The sequence below is a fragment of the Balaenoptera acutorostrata genome, chromosome 15, assembly GCF_949987535.1.
Source record: "Balaenoptera acutorostrata chromosome 15, mBalAcu1.1, whole genome shotgun sequence".
NCBI lineage: Eukaryota > Metazoa > Chordata > Mammalia > Artiodactyla > Balaenopteridae > Balaenoptera > Balaenoptera acutorostrata.
Genome location: NC_080078.1, coordinates 65,906,538 through 65,922,728, shown reverse-complemented (window position 1 = coordinate 65,922,728; position 16,191 = coordinate 65,906,538). Strand labels below are relative to the sequence as shown.

At 53.4% G+C, this 16,191-nt stretch overlaps 1 protein-coding gene across 1 annotated transcript; it reads left to right on the top strand.

The window, feature by feature from the left end:
* Positions 1-8,980: 8,980 nt before the first annotated feature.
* Positions 8,981-14,369, top strand: FAM83C (family with sequence similarity 83 member C). Its single transcript, XM_007193376.2, has 5 exons — positions 8,981-9,078; positions 9,143-9,749; positions 11,910-12,077; positions 12,292-12,416; positions 12,929-14,369. The coding sequence occupies exons 1-5, from the start codon at positions 8,981-8,983 to the stop codon at positions 14,367-14,369; spliced, it is 2,439 nt and encodes an 812-aa protein (XP_007193438.2).
* The last annotated feature ends 1,822 nt before the right edge of the window (positions 14,370-16,191 follow it).

The following is a 16,191-nucleotide window of genomic DNA, read 5'->3' as shown; positions in this document are numbered from 1 at the left end:
GGAGCTCTAGAGTGAAGCCTCCTGTGTGTGTGAGATAATAACACCTTGTAACTCATTACAGCTGGGCACTATTTACATAAACCAGAGCTGGGCCAGGCAGGAATTTGCTGATTAATTTATTTTTAATGGAGTGAAGTATACCATGCACCAAAATAAACTTTACAGTGTGTACCTAACTGCTCCTGGAATGGATGGAAAAATTAATGGAACAGATTTGGCTCTCAACTCTACACATTAATTTATATATAAAAGTTATTTGAGCCTTAACCCGTTTGCTGCCCAGGGCAGCTCCCCAACCACAGATCCCAGCCTGCAGCACCAGTTCAGCTTCCGGGCTTGCTTTAGAATCATGGAATCTCAGATTTGGAAGGACCGTTAGCGGTCATTTAGTCCAGCCCTGGTCCGGAACTTGACGCCCCTTCTCAACATCCCAGTTGCCTATGTTCATATGGGCCCTATATGAATACCTCCAGCAGCAGACGGCCCCCACCTGCAGAGCCAAGTCCTGTCTCCATAAGAAGAGTAATCACCAAACACTGCAACTTATGACACGCAGCCATGTTTCTAAGAGCCAGTCGATCTGTCATGTCTGTGATGTCCCGAAGCCTTCACTTCCTGGCCGTAGGCATCTTTCACTGACTACACCCGCCCCCCGCAAAATAAAATCCAGGCTCCTTGGAAGCTGCAAGGCTCTTCTTAGTTTGATCCTTGTTTGTCTTTTTGAGTCTCTAACCCATTTCTTTTCTGAGCAACTGAACCACTTGGGGTTACCTGAGGAGACTACCCTGTATGTTTTCTCTGCCTGGAACCCTGTCTGCTCTTCTGACTAAAGAAATTGCACATGTCCCCTAATACCACCCTCTCCTGTTCACCCCAGGCAGTATTCTCCAGAGGAACTATTTTTTACATACCCACCCTCCATCCTGCAGTGTGAGCACCTTCAGAGTGGGCGTTGGTGTTTGGGTCAGTCACCTTTGTTTTTCCAGCGTCCAGCAGCATGGCTGGACCTTAGTAGGCATCAGTGTAAGCTTTGATAAATGAAAGAAGGAATGAATGACTAGATCACCAATCATTATCTGTACAAGCCCAACAAAAAGCCCCGTTCTGGACATTCTCTCAGTCTGTACTACAGTTCAGCTTATTTTAATAATTCAGTATGAAGTACCTCCTTTGGCCTTCGAATAGGAACGAAAGCCAGATGTTCTTTCTATAGCTAAACGTTTTTCTATTGCAAATTGTTATTATACAGAATAAGTGAAAGACATATTTTCTTTGCTCTCAGGGAGATTGCTCTCTAGGAATAATTTTGTCCTTTATTTGTACTCTGTATACGTCCAGAAAGGATCACAGCAAATTAAGAGACACAGGTGTAAAAACTGCAAAACGATTGAAACAAAGTTTAAAAGATAAGATGCAAGTATTGGTAGGTTAGAAAACCTAGCCTGCTGATAACCAACTTTCACGTGACTTTTTCAGCAATTTATAAAGTGTGATCTCACGTGTGCATTGTCTCGCAGCAGTCCTGTAAAATTGGTATTGTTCTCCTGATTCTTATCCCCTTTACACAAGAGATGGGACTACAGCTCAGAGAGGCCTGGAAGATGAACCAGGGTAAGCAGGGGCCTAGAGTGCCCAGCCCTCATCTTCAGCCCTGGGGCCCTTGCTCTCTCCCCACCCCACACTGCTTCCCGCAGGTCAGTGAGGAAATCTGCAATTGAGTATCAAACCTTGCTCTGAGCTCCCTGGAAGTCAAAGGCAGAAATGAGACAGGCTGAAGGTTATGTACTTCCCATTGTCACATGAAAGAAGTTATACTTATTCATCAGAAGAAACAAATGTTTTCCTTACTCTTCCCAGAAGAATATATTACAGGGTCTTAAAATGAGAAACACTGAACAATGTTGCGAATAGTACCCCTGAGGTTTCAGATTTGCCTAAAATTTTAAAAATTGCAAGTATTGCTTTCTTACATCAAGCTGAGATTAAAGCCCAGGCTACGCTTCAGCCAGTGTTTTTTGTGTTTCTGTTCTGCGCCAGAGGCTGCTTGGTGTTTTCAGTTAGTATCTCATTTAATCCTCAGTGACAGTTCTGTGAGGTAAGTGTTATTTGTAAGTTCATGTTACCGCTGAGGGGGACTGAAGCTCAGGGAAGCCCAGATTTACCCTGCATGCAGACTCAGGCGGTTCTGACACCCAAGTCCAATGCTTTTAGTTCTAGAAAAGGAGTACTAGATGGGGAAAGGGTCAGTTGTGCTACATTAAAAAGTAAAATGAAAACTAAAACAGTATTCCAGCCACGTGGGCTTCTGTGGGCGCATACACATACTAACAGGAAAAGTCAGAACAAGGGAGTTCAGGTTCAAGGTTCAGAAAAGCCTTCGAGGAGTTGGAACATAAAGGACGGGCAAGGTTTAGGTAGGTGGAAAGAAAAACAGGAAGTGAGGATCCGCGGCACGGAGCAGGAAACTTCAGACTCAAGTGGAGCAGCTGACTCGGTTGCCAGGGAAGAAAAGGTTGCCGAGATCCAGATGGGGCCACGGCTCAGGGAAGTCTGGGTAACGCCGCATCTGGCAGGGACTGTGACCTGATGGGAGTGCAGATGCACAGCGGTGTGCAGGGTGGATGGGCACAGTCAGGAAGGATTCTAGCCAGCTAGGCTTGAAGGCCTGGGGGTGATTGTAGAAATTCAGAGGAAGTTCAAACCCCAGAGGCATTGCAGGGAATAAAATCGTCAGGACTTGATGCCTCACTGACCATGAAGCCTGAAGAAAGCTGTTCAGGGCTCTCCTGGGAGCAGAGAGATGGTGATGTCTGGCAGAAGAGGGGAGCGTGAAAAGAAGAATCTTCTTTGCATTGTGTTTTTTTCGGGTGCTAATTACATTATCCTATGAGATAGGGCAGGGATTATTGCCCCCATGATGCACTAGGGAAACAGGTCCACTGAGGAGAAACCACTTACTGGTGCAAGAAACCACTTTCATAGCGAAGCTGACCAGTCTCGTGTCCTCAAGCCCCACCCCACTGCTTTGGTGCATATTGGTTGTGTCTGTATGGGGAGCTGGTCTGATGGAAGATGCATCAGGGAGGGCAAGGGCATAGGGCAGGCGTGGACCTTGGAGGATGATGAGGACCTCGGGGCCAAGGACTTTGGCCCTGTCTTGTGTATAGAAGGGACACCTGAAGTCATGAAACTGGATGAGTTCCCAGAGATGAAACTTGGAGGGTAGAAAAGGGAGTGGGGTGGGCGTGGGAGAAAGCATCCACCGGGGGTAGGAAGAGATTAGGAACCAGCGTAGGAGGCGGAATCAGGAGTAAAAGCCAGGGGTGGGCGGTGTGGGTGGAGCCTTCCAGGAGGAGGAGGAGGCCAAGGCCTTGTGCTGCAGAGCAGCGTAGGGCCGGGAGTAAGTGGGTGGAGCTTAAGGGCTTTAGACTTCCAGGAACAAGACTTTTGAGAGCAGGTTATGGCAACAGTTGTGGTATCTTGGGAGGTGCCTAGATGAGAAGGAACGGAGAAAAAGCAATGAGTGGAGTAGGAAGTATCCCTCAAATGTGAGGAATTAGGGTTAGATCCCTCTGGAAGTGGAAGCCTAGTCTGGAGAACAAGGGCCTGGCTTTGTTCCAGGAAAGGGAAGCCTTTCCTGAGACCAGAGATTGGAGGACAGGTGGGGGGGCAAGTGATTTCTGAGGTGAGGGCCCAGAGGGAAGGGAGCTCACACTGGTCTCCATGCCCAGGGAACCTAGAGTTTATCAGCCCTTGGGGTGAGGTGGGGAAGGAAGGGGAGTGGGCAGGTTTGTGGGCGGAGAACACGACAGTCCCAAACTGAACTCTTCCCTTGGGAGAAGCCCTTTGCTTGCTACCCTGGTTCTGCCCCCTTCAGCCTTCTCCCACTGCATCCCACTGTGCCCCGACCACTGACACCATAGACTTGGCCTTAGGGAGGACAGGCCAGACCTCAGGCCCCTGGCCATGATCTTCTACCCCCTCACTCCGCCCTGGTGATAACCACCCCTCACAAGTTTTCTGTGGCTTCCAGGGGACTTCCCTCCTCGAGCCATGCCGCTGAGCCCAGGGCCCAGACCCTGCCCAGGTCAAGGGCCTCCATCCCTCTGATGAGGTGAGAAAAGGTCCTGGAGATCCTGGCCGGGGATTTCCGGGAAGGGAATCTTCAAGCACTGACCCGTAACGTCAAAAAGTGATAGAACACAATGTGAGCACTAGAAGGGACTTGGAGACCTCCAGCCTCTTGCTCTACAGATGGGAGGCTGAGGCCTTGAGAGGCTCACTCAAGTTTTCACAGTCAGGAACCAGAATCACTGACCTGTGCTGGCTTGCTTCTTCCCTCTTTTTCTCTCTCCCTGTGGCCAGAAACATTTCCTTCACCTCCCAGTCACCATCTGAGAAAGAGCCTACAACAGGGCTGTACTCTAATTGGGGGTGGAGGGTGGAACATGGTTCCTCTAAGCTTCCAGAATGGCTCATGAGCTCTAAACCCCAAGCAATTGGTTTATACCTCGGCTTATTCTGTGGCTTATAATTATTTACGAGTCTACCTTCCCCACTAAACTGAGTTCCTCCAGGGCACAGCCCAAGTCTTACTCATCTTTGGGACCACAGTGCTGGCCTACAGTAAGCATTAAATATATGTTGGGTGGACTGAATGGGCAGAGGGAGAGGGGATGGGGAGGGAGAGGTGGCTGGATCAATAATGTGGGGGGCTTAAGAGATCAATGGCTAATATATCTTTCTTCCCCTCCCAAGTCCAGAATGAATTGAAAAATAAGAGACAGACACATGGACATCAAAATGGGGGCTTTACCAGTATTTCTGATAAAGCTGATTGGAGAATGTAGCTTTTGCTTTGCGCCAAATGGACTTAATAATATCCTCCCCAAAATAAACATGCACACACACCCCCGCCCCCAAAAAAGGGGCAGACCTCTCTCCCTGGCAGGGACAGAACCTCCTGTGGAATTTTACGATGTAGATCAATGGAGAATATGCTACTTCTGCCTACAGCAGAACCAAGGGTGAGAGAGAGAGAAACCCAGAAATATTTGAGCTCAGCTCCTTCCCTAAGCCACTAATCAGCCAAGCCATTCCCCTCCTCGGGGGAGGATGAGGCCGGTGAGGATTTAGGGGGTGGTCCTCTCACCCTTCTCCTCCAGGAGAGTGGAGTGGGAATTCTCTCCCCTTATGGAAACATGGGGAGTGGGGACAGGTCTCCCACTGTGGGATGGGATACGGTGGACGGATGGGTAGAGGGGGAGGAGGGAAGGACGTGGGGGAAAGGGTGAGACCCCATCATCACAGTGTTACAGTGTAGACCCAGACACAGTCACCTTTCCAAAACAGAATGCCAAAATCCTTATTCCTTGTGATCGTACTTGCCCAGTGTTCATCTGTGTATGCGGAGTGGAGAGAGGACCTTGACTCCTGTGAGCTGGGATGAGAGGCCAAATCTCAGAGCCACACTCCACTGACATGGCCCAGGGCCATATTCACCTTCAGGGCTGGCCTTTGGTCTGGAAGGGGCCGGAGACGGACCCGAAGGAGCTTCTGTGGTGCTGCTTCGTTTGCCGTCAGGCCGTCACTGAGCCCCTGCCCCTTCATGGCTGGAAAAGCTCTAAATTCAGCATGTACTGAGCTCCTCGTCCTCTCAGTCAGGCACCTGACACAGAGTAGTCCACTTATTCCTTACAACAACCTGGTGAAGGAGATGCTGTTGGTCCCATTTTACAGATTAAGCCACTGTGACTCAGAGTTGTGATTGTTTGGCTCACCCATTAAGTGCCAGAGCCAGTGTGGCCTCCTGAAGGCCTGTGTGGTGCTCAAGAACAGCAAACCACACCATCTGGGCTGTTTCTGGGACTCCTGCTTTGGGCCACTCTGCCCCCGGGGGCCTGCTTCCTAAGTTATCCTAAAACACCACCGCTCGATGGATCTTGCCAACCTCTGGGCCTCAGCAAGGCCCTCTTCAGGGTGTGGCCCCAGACGGCCTTTCCGGTAGCCCTTTCCCTGCATTGCTGCTCCCAATACCTTCAGCAGGCAGGCCCCCGCCCCTCTAGTCCTCCAGCCTGGAACGCCCAGCCCTCCACCCTGCACGTCTCAAAATCCTTCTCATCCTTTAATACCCAGCTCGAGCCAGTCTCTGGGACTCCTCACGACTTGTCCCTGTGTCAAGCTCTTAGGTCACTTTGCCTTGATTCAAGGGATTTAGGCACACTCTGGCGCCCCTACTAGCCCTGGCTGCTCCTCCCAGGAATCTTGTCTCCCCTGACCCAGAGGTGCCACAGTAAAGGTGTGTGGCAGTGTTGGCATCAGAGCAGCCTGCAACTGAAGTGCTGCAGCCCAGCCTCTGCTCCCACCAGCCCCACACGACATTCACCTGCCCAGGTGCCACTCAGCTTCTAAGAGAGAACAGACAAGGCTAAATGGCCCCTAGGATAGCCGAATGATGCCAGGCAGGCGCCTGACACACCCCCTGGACAGGAAAATACTTTTCTTCCTCTTAATAACAGTTATTAAGGGGCCTGTGCCCGACCCACTGCATCCAGGGTCTGGGCTTAGCTATCTGTATGGCTCTCGTCACCCTGGGTCCCCACCCCTAGGCTCAGCCCCAAGGCTAAGATATACCTGTCTGTCCTCCCATTGCCCTTTACCCACTCAGCCCATAGGACGGGTGGACAGTCCTGCAGCCCTGGGGGATTTAGTTTGATTTATACGCTTTTATTATCAGGGTATCCGGGATCCCTTGGAGCCCTTTTCAACTCAGTCTTCCCATCCTTGCCCCTCTCAGTTGAGCTCCCTTGTACAGACACTTAGTACCACAGTCCCATGTTAGGGTCAAAAACCACCCCTAGTGCCCAGACATTCATGCACACAGATATGCACCCAGACACATACAGGAGAACATACACAGATGCACACGCAGGTAAATACACACTGATGTGCAGCTAGATACTTAAAGACAGCCAAGCAGACACACAAACATCACAAATAGACAGTATGTAATGTACACACATGCCCAGGTATATAGTTATGCATAGGTATAGTGTACAGGCATACCTCATTTTATTGTACTTCACTGTACAGTGCTTTGCAGATACTGCAATTTTTTTTTTTTTACCAACTGAAGGTTTGTAGCAACCCTGAGTTCTCAGATGATGGTTAGCATTTTTTAGCAATAAAGTATTTTTTAATTACAGTATGTACATTGTTTTTTAGACACAATTCTATTGCACACTTAATAGACTACAGTATAGTGTAAACAACTTCTGTATGCACTGGGAAACCAAAAAAATTGTGTGATCCACTTTATTGAGATATCAATATTTGCTTTATTGTGGTGGTCTGGAACTGAACCCATGATATCTCTGAGGTGTTCCTGTATATGTTGAGTTGAGCCACGTGAAATTGCCAATATTCAGTGGTTTTTTTACTTTAAAAAATGGAATCTAATACAAATGTGGGCATGGAGGGAAATATTAAAAAATACAGAGCCAAATTTGTACACCCATGTTCAAGCAGTATTATTCACAATAGCCAAAAGGTGGAAACAATCCAAGTGTCTATCAGTGGGTGAATGGATAAACAATGTGGTATATACACACAATGGAATATTATTCAGCCTTAAAAAGGAAGGAAATCCTGTCACATGCTTCAACATGAGTGAACCTTTATGCTAGGTGAAATATGCCAGTCACAAAAAGACAAAACTGTATGATTCCACTTACATGAGGTACCCAGAGTAGTCAAATTCACACTCAGAAAGTAGAGTGGTGGCTATCAGGGGGTGAGCAGGGTACTTAGCCTTTCATAGGTACAGAGTTTCAGTTGGGGAAGATGAAAAAGTTCTGGAGATGGATAGTGGTGACGGTTGCACAGCAATATGAGTGTACTTAATACCACTGAACTGCACACTTAAAAATGGTTAAGATGGTAAACTTTATGTTAATTAAAAATAATTTTTTAAAAGATCCAAAAATATGTACCGTCAGGTAGACATATATACACTGAGGGATAAACACAGGAACTCAGCAACACAGAAACATGACTCCTCCCCTCCCAGGAGTGCTTCTCTGACCCAGATAAGGCCCCTGTTCTCCCCCTAAACAAATCTAGAGATAAGGCCCTGCCACCTTCGCTCCCCCTACGGCTTGTTACCCTCCCACAGTCTGGCTCTGCTTACTCCTCCCCCTGCCCCTCACGCAGCCTCCCCACGCCCAGGGCCCAGGGAAGGGCCTCCTTAGGGTACCCGGGGCTCTGATCTCTGCCCCTGCCCCTCCTGGGCCCCTCTAGGCTCCTCAAAGACAAAGCCGCATTCGTCTTTAGTCCCAGGGCCCAGCTTGACGCAGGGAGCCCCTAAATCCCCTCGCCAGCACCCGCCCCGATGTGCATGCATTGGGCCCCAAGGGAAGCTTTGTGGACATAGAGGAACCTGAGTCTGATCTGGACATAATCACAGATCAGTTAAAGCAAGTGCAGCCAGTACTAAACGGGGTCGTTGAAACATGGCATTAGGTCTCCTGCTGTCCCGGCCACCCTCATGGGACCTCGTCCCTCCACAGAAAGGTGGGGCTGGCACCATTGTGACCACTTCTGCCCGGCCTGCCTCCCTAACTAGCTACCATCTGCTGAGCCCCCTTCCCCAGCGCAAAGCCTCACCCTGCTCCTGAGGACTCCGGGACTAAGGCCCTTGATGGGGGCAGAGAACAGAAACTGGCCTGCTGTTTGCCTCCGGACCATGCAGTGTGTCCCCCATCCTCTCAACCAACTTTCTCACTAACCGTTTAATACTCAGCCCCGCCCCGAGGAGGGGAGAAAGGCTGGGGTCTGGCGCCACCAGCAAGAGCTTCCCCAGAGTTGAGGGTGGTGGAAACGCAGCCATCGGGAACAGAGTTTTTCAGGGGTGGGACAGCATTTTTCACTGGGACTCTGGAAGGGCAGGGTTTGGAGGAAACTTGCTGGGAGCCTGGTGGGGATGGAGCAGGTGATGCTGGGGTGGCGGAGGGAGTGGGTGCTGAGTAAGGACCTGCCCTTTCCCCGGGCGGCGGGCGAGTCCCAACTGCAGGCGGACAGGTGAGGCTGATCCAACAGGTTCCCGAGGCCGGGGGCAACGGGGTGGAGCACGGCTCTGACAAAGGGCAGGAGGGCGGGAGGCAGTTTCTGCTGGTATCTTCTTCCTGCTGCGGCCAGCCCCTGGTGCCCGCCACGGAGCCTGCTGGAAGGTGAGGGTAGCCGGTGGGCAGGAGTGTTCGGAGGCTCTGGGAGCTCAGGGCATGGCGGGGCCCCTGCGGGGCCGGGTGGAGGAGCTGAAGCAGCCGCGGTGGCGGGAGAGCTCCCCACGGGTGCTCCAGCACAGCGAGGCCGCCCGGCTGGCGGCCGATGCCCTCCTGGAGCGGGGTGAGGTTGCCTACCTGCGGGTCATCTCCGCGGAGCGGGAGCTGCCCTTCCTGAGCCCTCTGGATGTGGACTACATGACCAGCCATGCGCGCAGGGGCTCTGAGCTAGGCGAGGCCCAGGGACCCGAGGCTGCAGGGCCTGACCGCCTCAGCCTGCTCTCCGAAGTCACCTCCGGCACTTACTTCCCCCTGGCCTCCGACATAGACCCCCCGGATCTGGACTTGGGCTGGCCCGAGGTGCCACGGGCCGCGGGCTTCAGGCCCACGCAGGCTGTGGTCCACTTCCAGCGGGACAAAGCCAAGAGCATCAAGGACCTTCTGCATTTCCTCTTCAGCCAGGCCCGCACGGTAAGGGCCTCGTCTCTTCAGACATTCATTTCACAGATGTGGAAACTGAGGCCCAGGGAGGGAAAGTGTGGCCACACAGCAGCTTGGGGGCAGCACTGGGACGAGAACCTCTGCCCCCTATCAGATCACAAGCTCCTAGAGTGTGGGCGTGTTTTATTTACCTTGGTAACCTCTTGGCACTCCAGGACATTACGAATAAGCTTAGAACAGGGGATGGGCCTCAGGGACTCCACACACACCCTGAAAACGCATGCGAAGTGGTGCTTGTTGCAGAGGGGATCCCCTTTCTTTTTATGGGGGAGAGGGCCTATGGCCTTCCTCAGATTCTCAAAAAGGTCTGTGATCCCCAAACTAAGAACCCCAACCTTGGTGAGCATCTGAGCCACCCCCTTGAGTTACAGAGGAGGAAACTGAGGCCAGAAAGGGGCTGGGACTTACTCAGCAGGTCCAGTCAGTTGGTGAAATGGAACCCGGGGCTCAGGGAGAGGAAAAGGGGTCTAGACTCAGGCCCCGGGCCCCAGGCACAGCCCTGCCTCCTGACAAATGGTCTCAACCGCACCTCGCTTTGTGCACTGTATCTCCACTGGCCTGAAGCAGGGGAAGGGGCACTTGTGCCTGGGCCTCAGCATGGCCTTGAGGGCTGGGCTTTTAGCTCTGCACCCAAAGGAAAGAGGGGCAGAAGCTGCTGGGCTCAAGGACGGGGAGCAGGGCTCAGGAGAAAGGGAAGCGGCAGAGCAGGTGGGGTGTTGGTACCTGGGAAGCCTTCAGCTACAGACTAGCACAGCCTCACTCCTGGAGCCCTGACCTCTGACTCAGGAGGCAGGGAGATGGATCAGATGACCCTAGGCAGGGTTTGGGGTGGGATAGATTCAGTGCCCTTGCTAGGGGAGCAGCCCTGAGGGTACCTGCTGCAGATGTTAGGAGCCAGGATGCTGGGATCCTGCTGGTACCTCCAGAGTCTCCCTGGCAAGTCTACCTATGTCCCAGGCAGGGGAGGGCCAGACCTGACTGGCACAGGGAACGGGGTTATTAGTGAGATGGCTGCTATCATCACCCCTGCCCGTTTGATCTTTCTTGCTTGTCCTTGTTCCCCTCACCCGTGGCCAGGCCTATGCCATGGACTAGGGCATCCCTCAGTGCTTTGGTTCCTCATCCCCCCGTCTAGACCCTCCACCTCTGGGCCAGGAGCCAAGCTTCCACTCTGGGCTGTCACTGACTCTCAGAGTGATCTTGGGAAGTGCTTCCTCCCCCTGTGGCCCAATGGCTTTGTTTGTTAAGGAGGCAGCAGGAGAGGAACATTTACTGAGCTTCTGTTGTGTGTTGAGTATTTTCACATTTAATTCCCCATAACTCTTGAGAGGTAGCTATCATTATCTCCATTTAGCAGATGAGGAAGTTGAGGCTCCCAGAGGTGAAGGAATTCACTTAAGGTCATAGCACTAGGAAGTAGCAGAGTGCAGGTTCGAACCCAGTTCTGTCTGGCTCCAGAGCTGGAGTGCTTTGCTCTGCACCTCCTGCCTTTCAGCCCGGACTGGGAGAGGAGCTTCTCACGGCAGATATTGCAAGCCCCGCCTCTCAACTGAGCAGAAAACTTGGTTCCAGTTGTAAGAGGTCACAGCAGATCTCTGCAGCTTCTCAGGGAAACAGGTGGGTCTAGCAAAAGGCACTGAAGACCCCAGTAATTGGCCTGCAGCTCTGATCCGTGAGAAGGGAGCCTCAGACAGACAGCCAGAGCTACAGCTTGAGCTAGTGGGGGGAGTGTGAGGTGCTAGCCTGGGAAGTGGGATCTGGGTTTTGCTTCTGACTCTTTCCCCCTCTGGTCCTCTGTCTTCCCATCTGTAGAGTAGACCTTTAGACTGGTACAGCTGATCCACAGATCTCTTTGAGAATCAGATGACAGATAAACAAACCGTCCTTAGAAAAATGCACACAAAAACTTTCAAACAGCCTTCTGGGCTTCAAGACAGTGAAACCCCCCAGTTTCCAAGTCAGGAACCCCCAGGCTGGGTCACCACTAAAAGCCCTCCCAGTTCAGGTGTTCTCACGGGCTCTGGCCTCCTGCTTTTCAGTCCAGCGCTGTTTCCGGGGATCTAGCCTCTGCCCCTGGCCTCGGCAGTGCCCCGGGCAGGGCTGAGCTCCTTCCCCCCACCGCCCTGCCAGGTGGTGGCTGTGGTGATGGACATCTTCACCGACATGGAGCTTCTGTGTGACCTCATGGAGGCCTCGTGCTGGCGTGGTGTCCCCGTCTATCTGCTTCTGGCCGAGGAACACCTGAGGCACTTCCTGGAGATGTGCTACAAGATGGACCTCAATGGAGGGCACCTACAGGTCAGCAAGGGACAGGGGCAGGAACTGGGGTGTGGGGTGAGGACTCAGGGAGGGCAGGAGAGTCAGTTGGGTGGTTCGTGAGCATCGGGGGTCAATGGGAGTGGGAGGCCGGGTTCTCCTAGCTATTTTGAGTCAGAGACCCCAGGGGATTTAGACATGGCTTGAGCCCCGTCCTCTAAAGGTGATTCCCAACCTTCCTCCCTCCTTGGCCCAGAACATGCGTGTGCGGAGCACGTGTGGGGACACATACTGCAGCAAGGCAGGCCGCCGCTTCACGGGGCAGGCCCTGGAGAAGTTCGCCATCATTGACTGTGAGCAGGTGGTGGCGGGCAGCTACAGGTGAGCAAGTGGATGGCGGGGAGGGTGCCTGGGGCTGAGCCACCAGCTTGTGAGGGTGCCTGGGACCTGGCAGCTTTGAACTTTCCTTCCTTCATCCATCCCTTCCACCATGAACTGAGCAGCCGCCATGTGCCAGGCATGGTGCAGGGCCCAGGGGCCAGTATGGGGAGCAAGACAGCCCTGGGTTGGGCCCTGGAGGAGCTCACTCTGTGGAAGGATTATTTTAATGCCCTTGGCATAGAAAATAACTCTTGCACCTCGGAATTGGAGGGACTTCAGGGAACCTGGCCCTTGGTCCATTTTACAGATGGGAAGTTGAGGCTGAGATGCGAAACCACGTGCCGAAGTCCACTAAGCTGCGCTAGGGCTAGAACAGACTCCGGAGTCAGAGCTCTGCCCCCTCGCTTGGGCCCTCGGGGTGGTGATGGTTTTGTCTTGCTCCCCTGTTTGTGACTCCTGCCTGGCCCCAAGGTCCTGCACTTTGCCTCTTGACCCTGACCCTCTGCCCCCAGCTTCACCTGGCTTTGCGGCCAGGCCCACACGAGCATGGTGCTGCAGCTGAGGGGCCGCATCGTGGAAGACTTTGACCGGGAGTTCCGCTGTCTTTATGCCGAGTCCCGGCCCGTGAAGGGCTTCTGCGGATGTGAAGATCCCCTGTCTCCCAGGGCACCGTGCCCTCCCCCAGTGGCCCTGGCCTTCAGGCCCGGCATCCCCAGCACCACATGCTCGTCGCGCTCCAGCACCAGCCTCAGCAGCATCAAGTGCTCACCTCGCAGGGGTCACTCCTCCTACCCCGCTCTGCCAAGAGGCGGCGGCTTCAGTGACACGGGTATGGGATCCTCCTCCCCGGGCCCTGCCCGCTGTGAGGCTGATGGCCAGCCCTCCCTGCAATGCCAGCTGTCAGACCCTAACCACGGCCCCCTGCTTGGGCCCTACAGGGCCAACCTGAGCAAGCTGGGGGCATCCCCCTTGTCCCAGTCCTCCCCTGCCCTCGACCACAACAGCAGCAGCCCTGTGACCCAGGCAGGGGAGTCACCTCTGCTTGCTCGCCCTCGCCCCCTCCTCTCCTTTCCCCGGTGTGTCTCAGCTCTGTCCCGACTCCCAGAGAATGGGGTCACAGGAAGCCAGGAGCCTAGCCCCCCACGAGGCCGCTGGGTACCCGGCGCAGCCCTGGAGGCAGCGGAGGAGAATAAGGTGTCTCTGAGTCAGAGCCATGGCCAGCTGGATCTCCTCGTCCCCTTCCCCAGGGCACGAGAAGCAGGAGGCCCTGATTCTGGGGTGACCCCCAACTCAGGCTCCCTTTGGCCTAGTGAGCAGGCCCCAGAGGACAGGAGTTTGGCCTCAAATCAGAGATACAACCAGCTGGATCTCCTGCCCCAGGCCCAGGGTGCCAGGGGTCCCCCTGAGTCACGTTCCCCCAGGCCTGGCAATCAGACCCCAGAGGACAAGAGGCTGTCCCCAGACCACAGCCATGGCCAAATGGACCTCCAGGTACAGTCCCCCAAGGCTGGGGGCTCCAGAGTGCCCCCTGAAGCCAACTCCTTGGCCAGGCCTGGTAAGCAGGGTCCAGATGAACAACGGCAGAACCTGGGACACAGCCAGCTGGACCTCATCATGAAGTTTGGCCCATTCCGGGGTGAGGGGCCTGGGTCCAGTGATCTCCCCAGACCGAGCCCTGCCAGAAAGCCTGGAGTGGACTCTGGGGATGAGAAGTGGCTGACTCTGGGCCACAGCCAGCTGGACCTCATCACCAAGTATCATCAGTTACAGGGCACCAGGCAGGGACCTGAGCCTGGCCTCCCCGGGGGCCCCACAGGTGGCCAGCGCAAAGGCAGTAGCAATGGCCTGTCTGGGGATGAGAAACGGCTGACCCTGGGCCACAGCAAACTGGACCTCATTACTCAGTACAACAAGTCCAAGTCCAAGCTGCTCCGAAGCCGCTTTGAGTTGTAGTTCTACTCCCAGAAAGGACATGTCCGTCCTCCATCCACTGTGACTCTAGATTGGCTCAGGTCCCAGACTCTGGGGTGGGAGCTCAAGCAGGGGCCTTATGGGGAGGAGAGGGAGTCTAGAGGCCCAGGTTAGACATTCCTTGGGCTTGGGATTCTTGCTCACAGACATACATGCACACATATGGGGAAATGGAACCCACAGTTACTGGGCACCTGCTGAGCCCTTCTCACCAGTTACTTCTCATCCTTCATCCTCACAATACCCTACGAGATAGAGCTCTAGTAGGCGTACAATTCTAGGATCATAGATATTATTTTCCCTATAATAGAAATTTAGAAGCTGGGACCCAGCGAGTTTGATGACTTGCTTGGAATCAGGTCCGAGTAAGTGACAGGGGCTCAAATCTGTGTCTCTGACTCTTAATTTCTTAAGATCGTGTTTTTGCACAGACAGGACACACAATATCAACAGTTCCCATGTCCCCATGCACACAAAATCCTCATATAACAGAGATGCTCCAAATGCCTGCACAATATACACTGCACACTGACAGGGTTCACACCCACAAACTGTACACCCACAGATGCAGTCCATGTGATAAACCAAAACACTCAGGATTCTAGTTATAGGTACTCAATAAATGTCATTTGGCTAAATGAATGGCTACATTCGGTGCACACCGTAGACCCCTTAGGATCCACAGACCATAAATATGCACATAACCACACACACACACATACACACACACACAGGCATGCATGCACCAACCAGTATCTTTTTGTACCTAAGCTGTGTACCCAGTCCTGTGCTGGACATGCCATAGGGTTGAGAAATGAATCAGACTCAGTCCCTGGGAGACAAGGATTCAATGCATAAACGATTGGTGTATCTAATTAAAGGCTAACCAGTGACAGAAGGTGGTAGAGAAGGAAGGCCAGCAAGTGGTGGTGATGATGGAGTGGTGAGAAAAGTTTCTTAGAGGAGGTGGCCTTTGAGCCAAGCCTTGAAGGGTGGGAAGGACTTGGATAGATGGAGGCAAGGGTTAGAGGAATTCCTGGTAGAGGGAACCAGCTGAAGAGAGACCAGGGAGAGGACTGAATGAGTGGGTCTGAGATGAACCTGGGAGGATGGAGAGGACGTGGACACACACACACACACCAGCATCATTTTGCTGAGTGTCCCTAGAAGTATAGGCTCTGTCAGATGTAGGTCCTTTTCCTGAGCTTGCGACCTGCCTGGGACAGTATACGTGATACAAATCAATAAAAGCAGACATGCTATGACTTAGCAGCAGCCTGGTGTATCCTGAAGAAGGCAGAGTTAATGAAACTGCAGGTTGGGGACAGGGGAAGGGCGCCATTCAGGCCAACTATGGAGAGGTCCTTGGAGGAGAGTGGACGGCTGCAGGAGGGCTGGGGGGTGGGGAGGAAAGGGGCTCCAAGCTTCCCTCTGCCCTCGCTGAGAGTGACATTCTGAGAGACCCTGGGGCTTTTGTACAAAATGTGGGCCAAGTTCATCCGTCCACAGAGGGGGTCTCTTGACTGCCACCATCTGCGGGCGTGGCGGGGTCGGGGGTGGGGGAGGGAGGCAGAAAGTGGCTGCCCATCAGCCCCTACACCCTTGCCCACTCTGGACCCTCCCTGACACCCGGCTTCGTCCATCCTCTCCTCTCCAATACCTTCTTAAGCATGGTTTCCTTTCCTCCTCTGGCCGCGCCTCCTTCTCCAGCCTCTGTCGTGGTCTTACTTCTCCCTGATGGACACCTTCTCCGTGGGTGACTTCATCCACCCCAGGCTTCAGCTCCACATCTCAGCCCTTCCGT

What these genes read in the sequence shown, in the direction of transcription:
- FAM83C (XM_007193376.2), top strand. Translation starts at nt 8,981, where the DNA reads ATGGAGCAGGTGATGCTGGGGTGGCGGAGGGAGTGGGTGCTGAGTAAG. An exon ending in TCCCAACTGCAGGCGGACAG is followed by an intron (nt 9,079 to 9,142) that starts GTGAGGCTGATC and finishes GCTCTGACAAAG; the next exon opens with GGCAGGAGGGCGGGAGGCAG. An exon ending in TCAATGGAGGGCACCTACAG is followed by an intron (nt 12,078 to 12,291) that starts GTCAGCAAGGGA and finishes TCCTTGGCCCAG; the next exon opens with AACATGCGTGTGCGGAGCAC.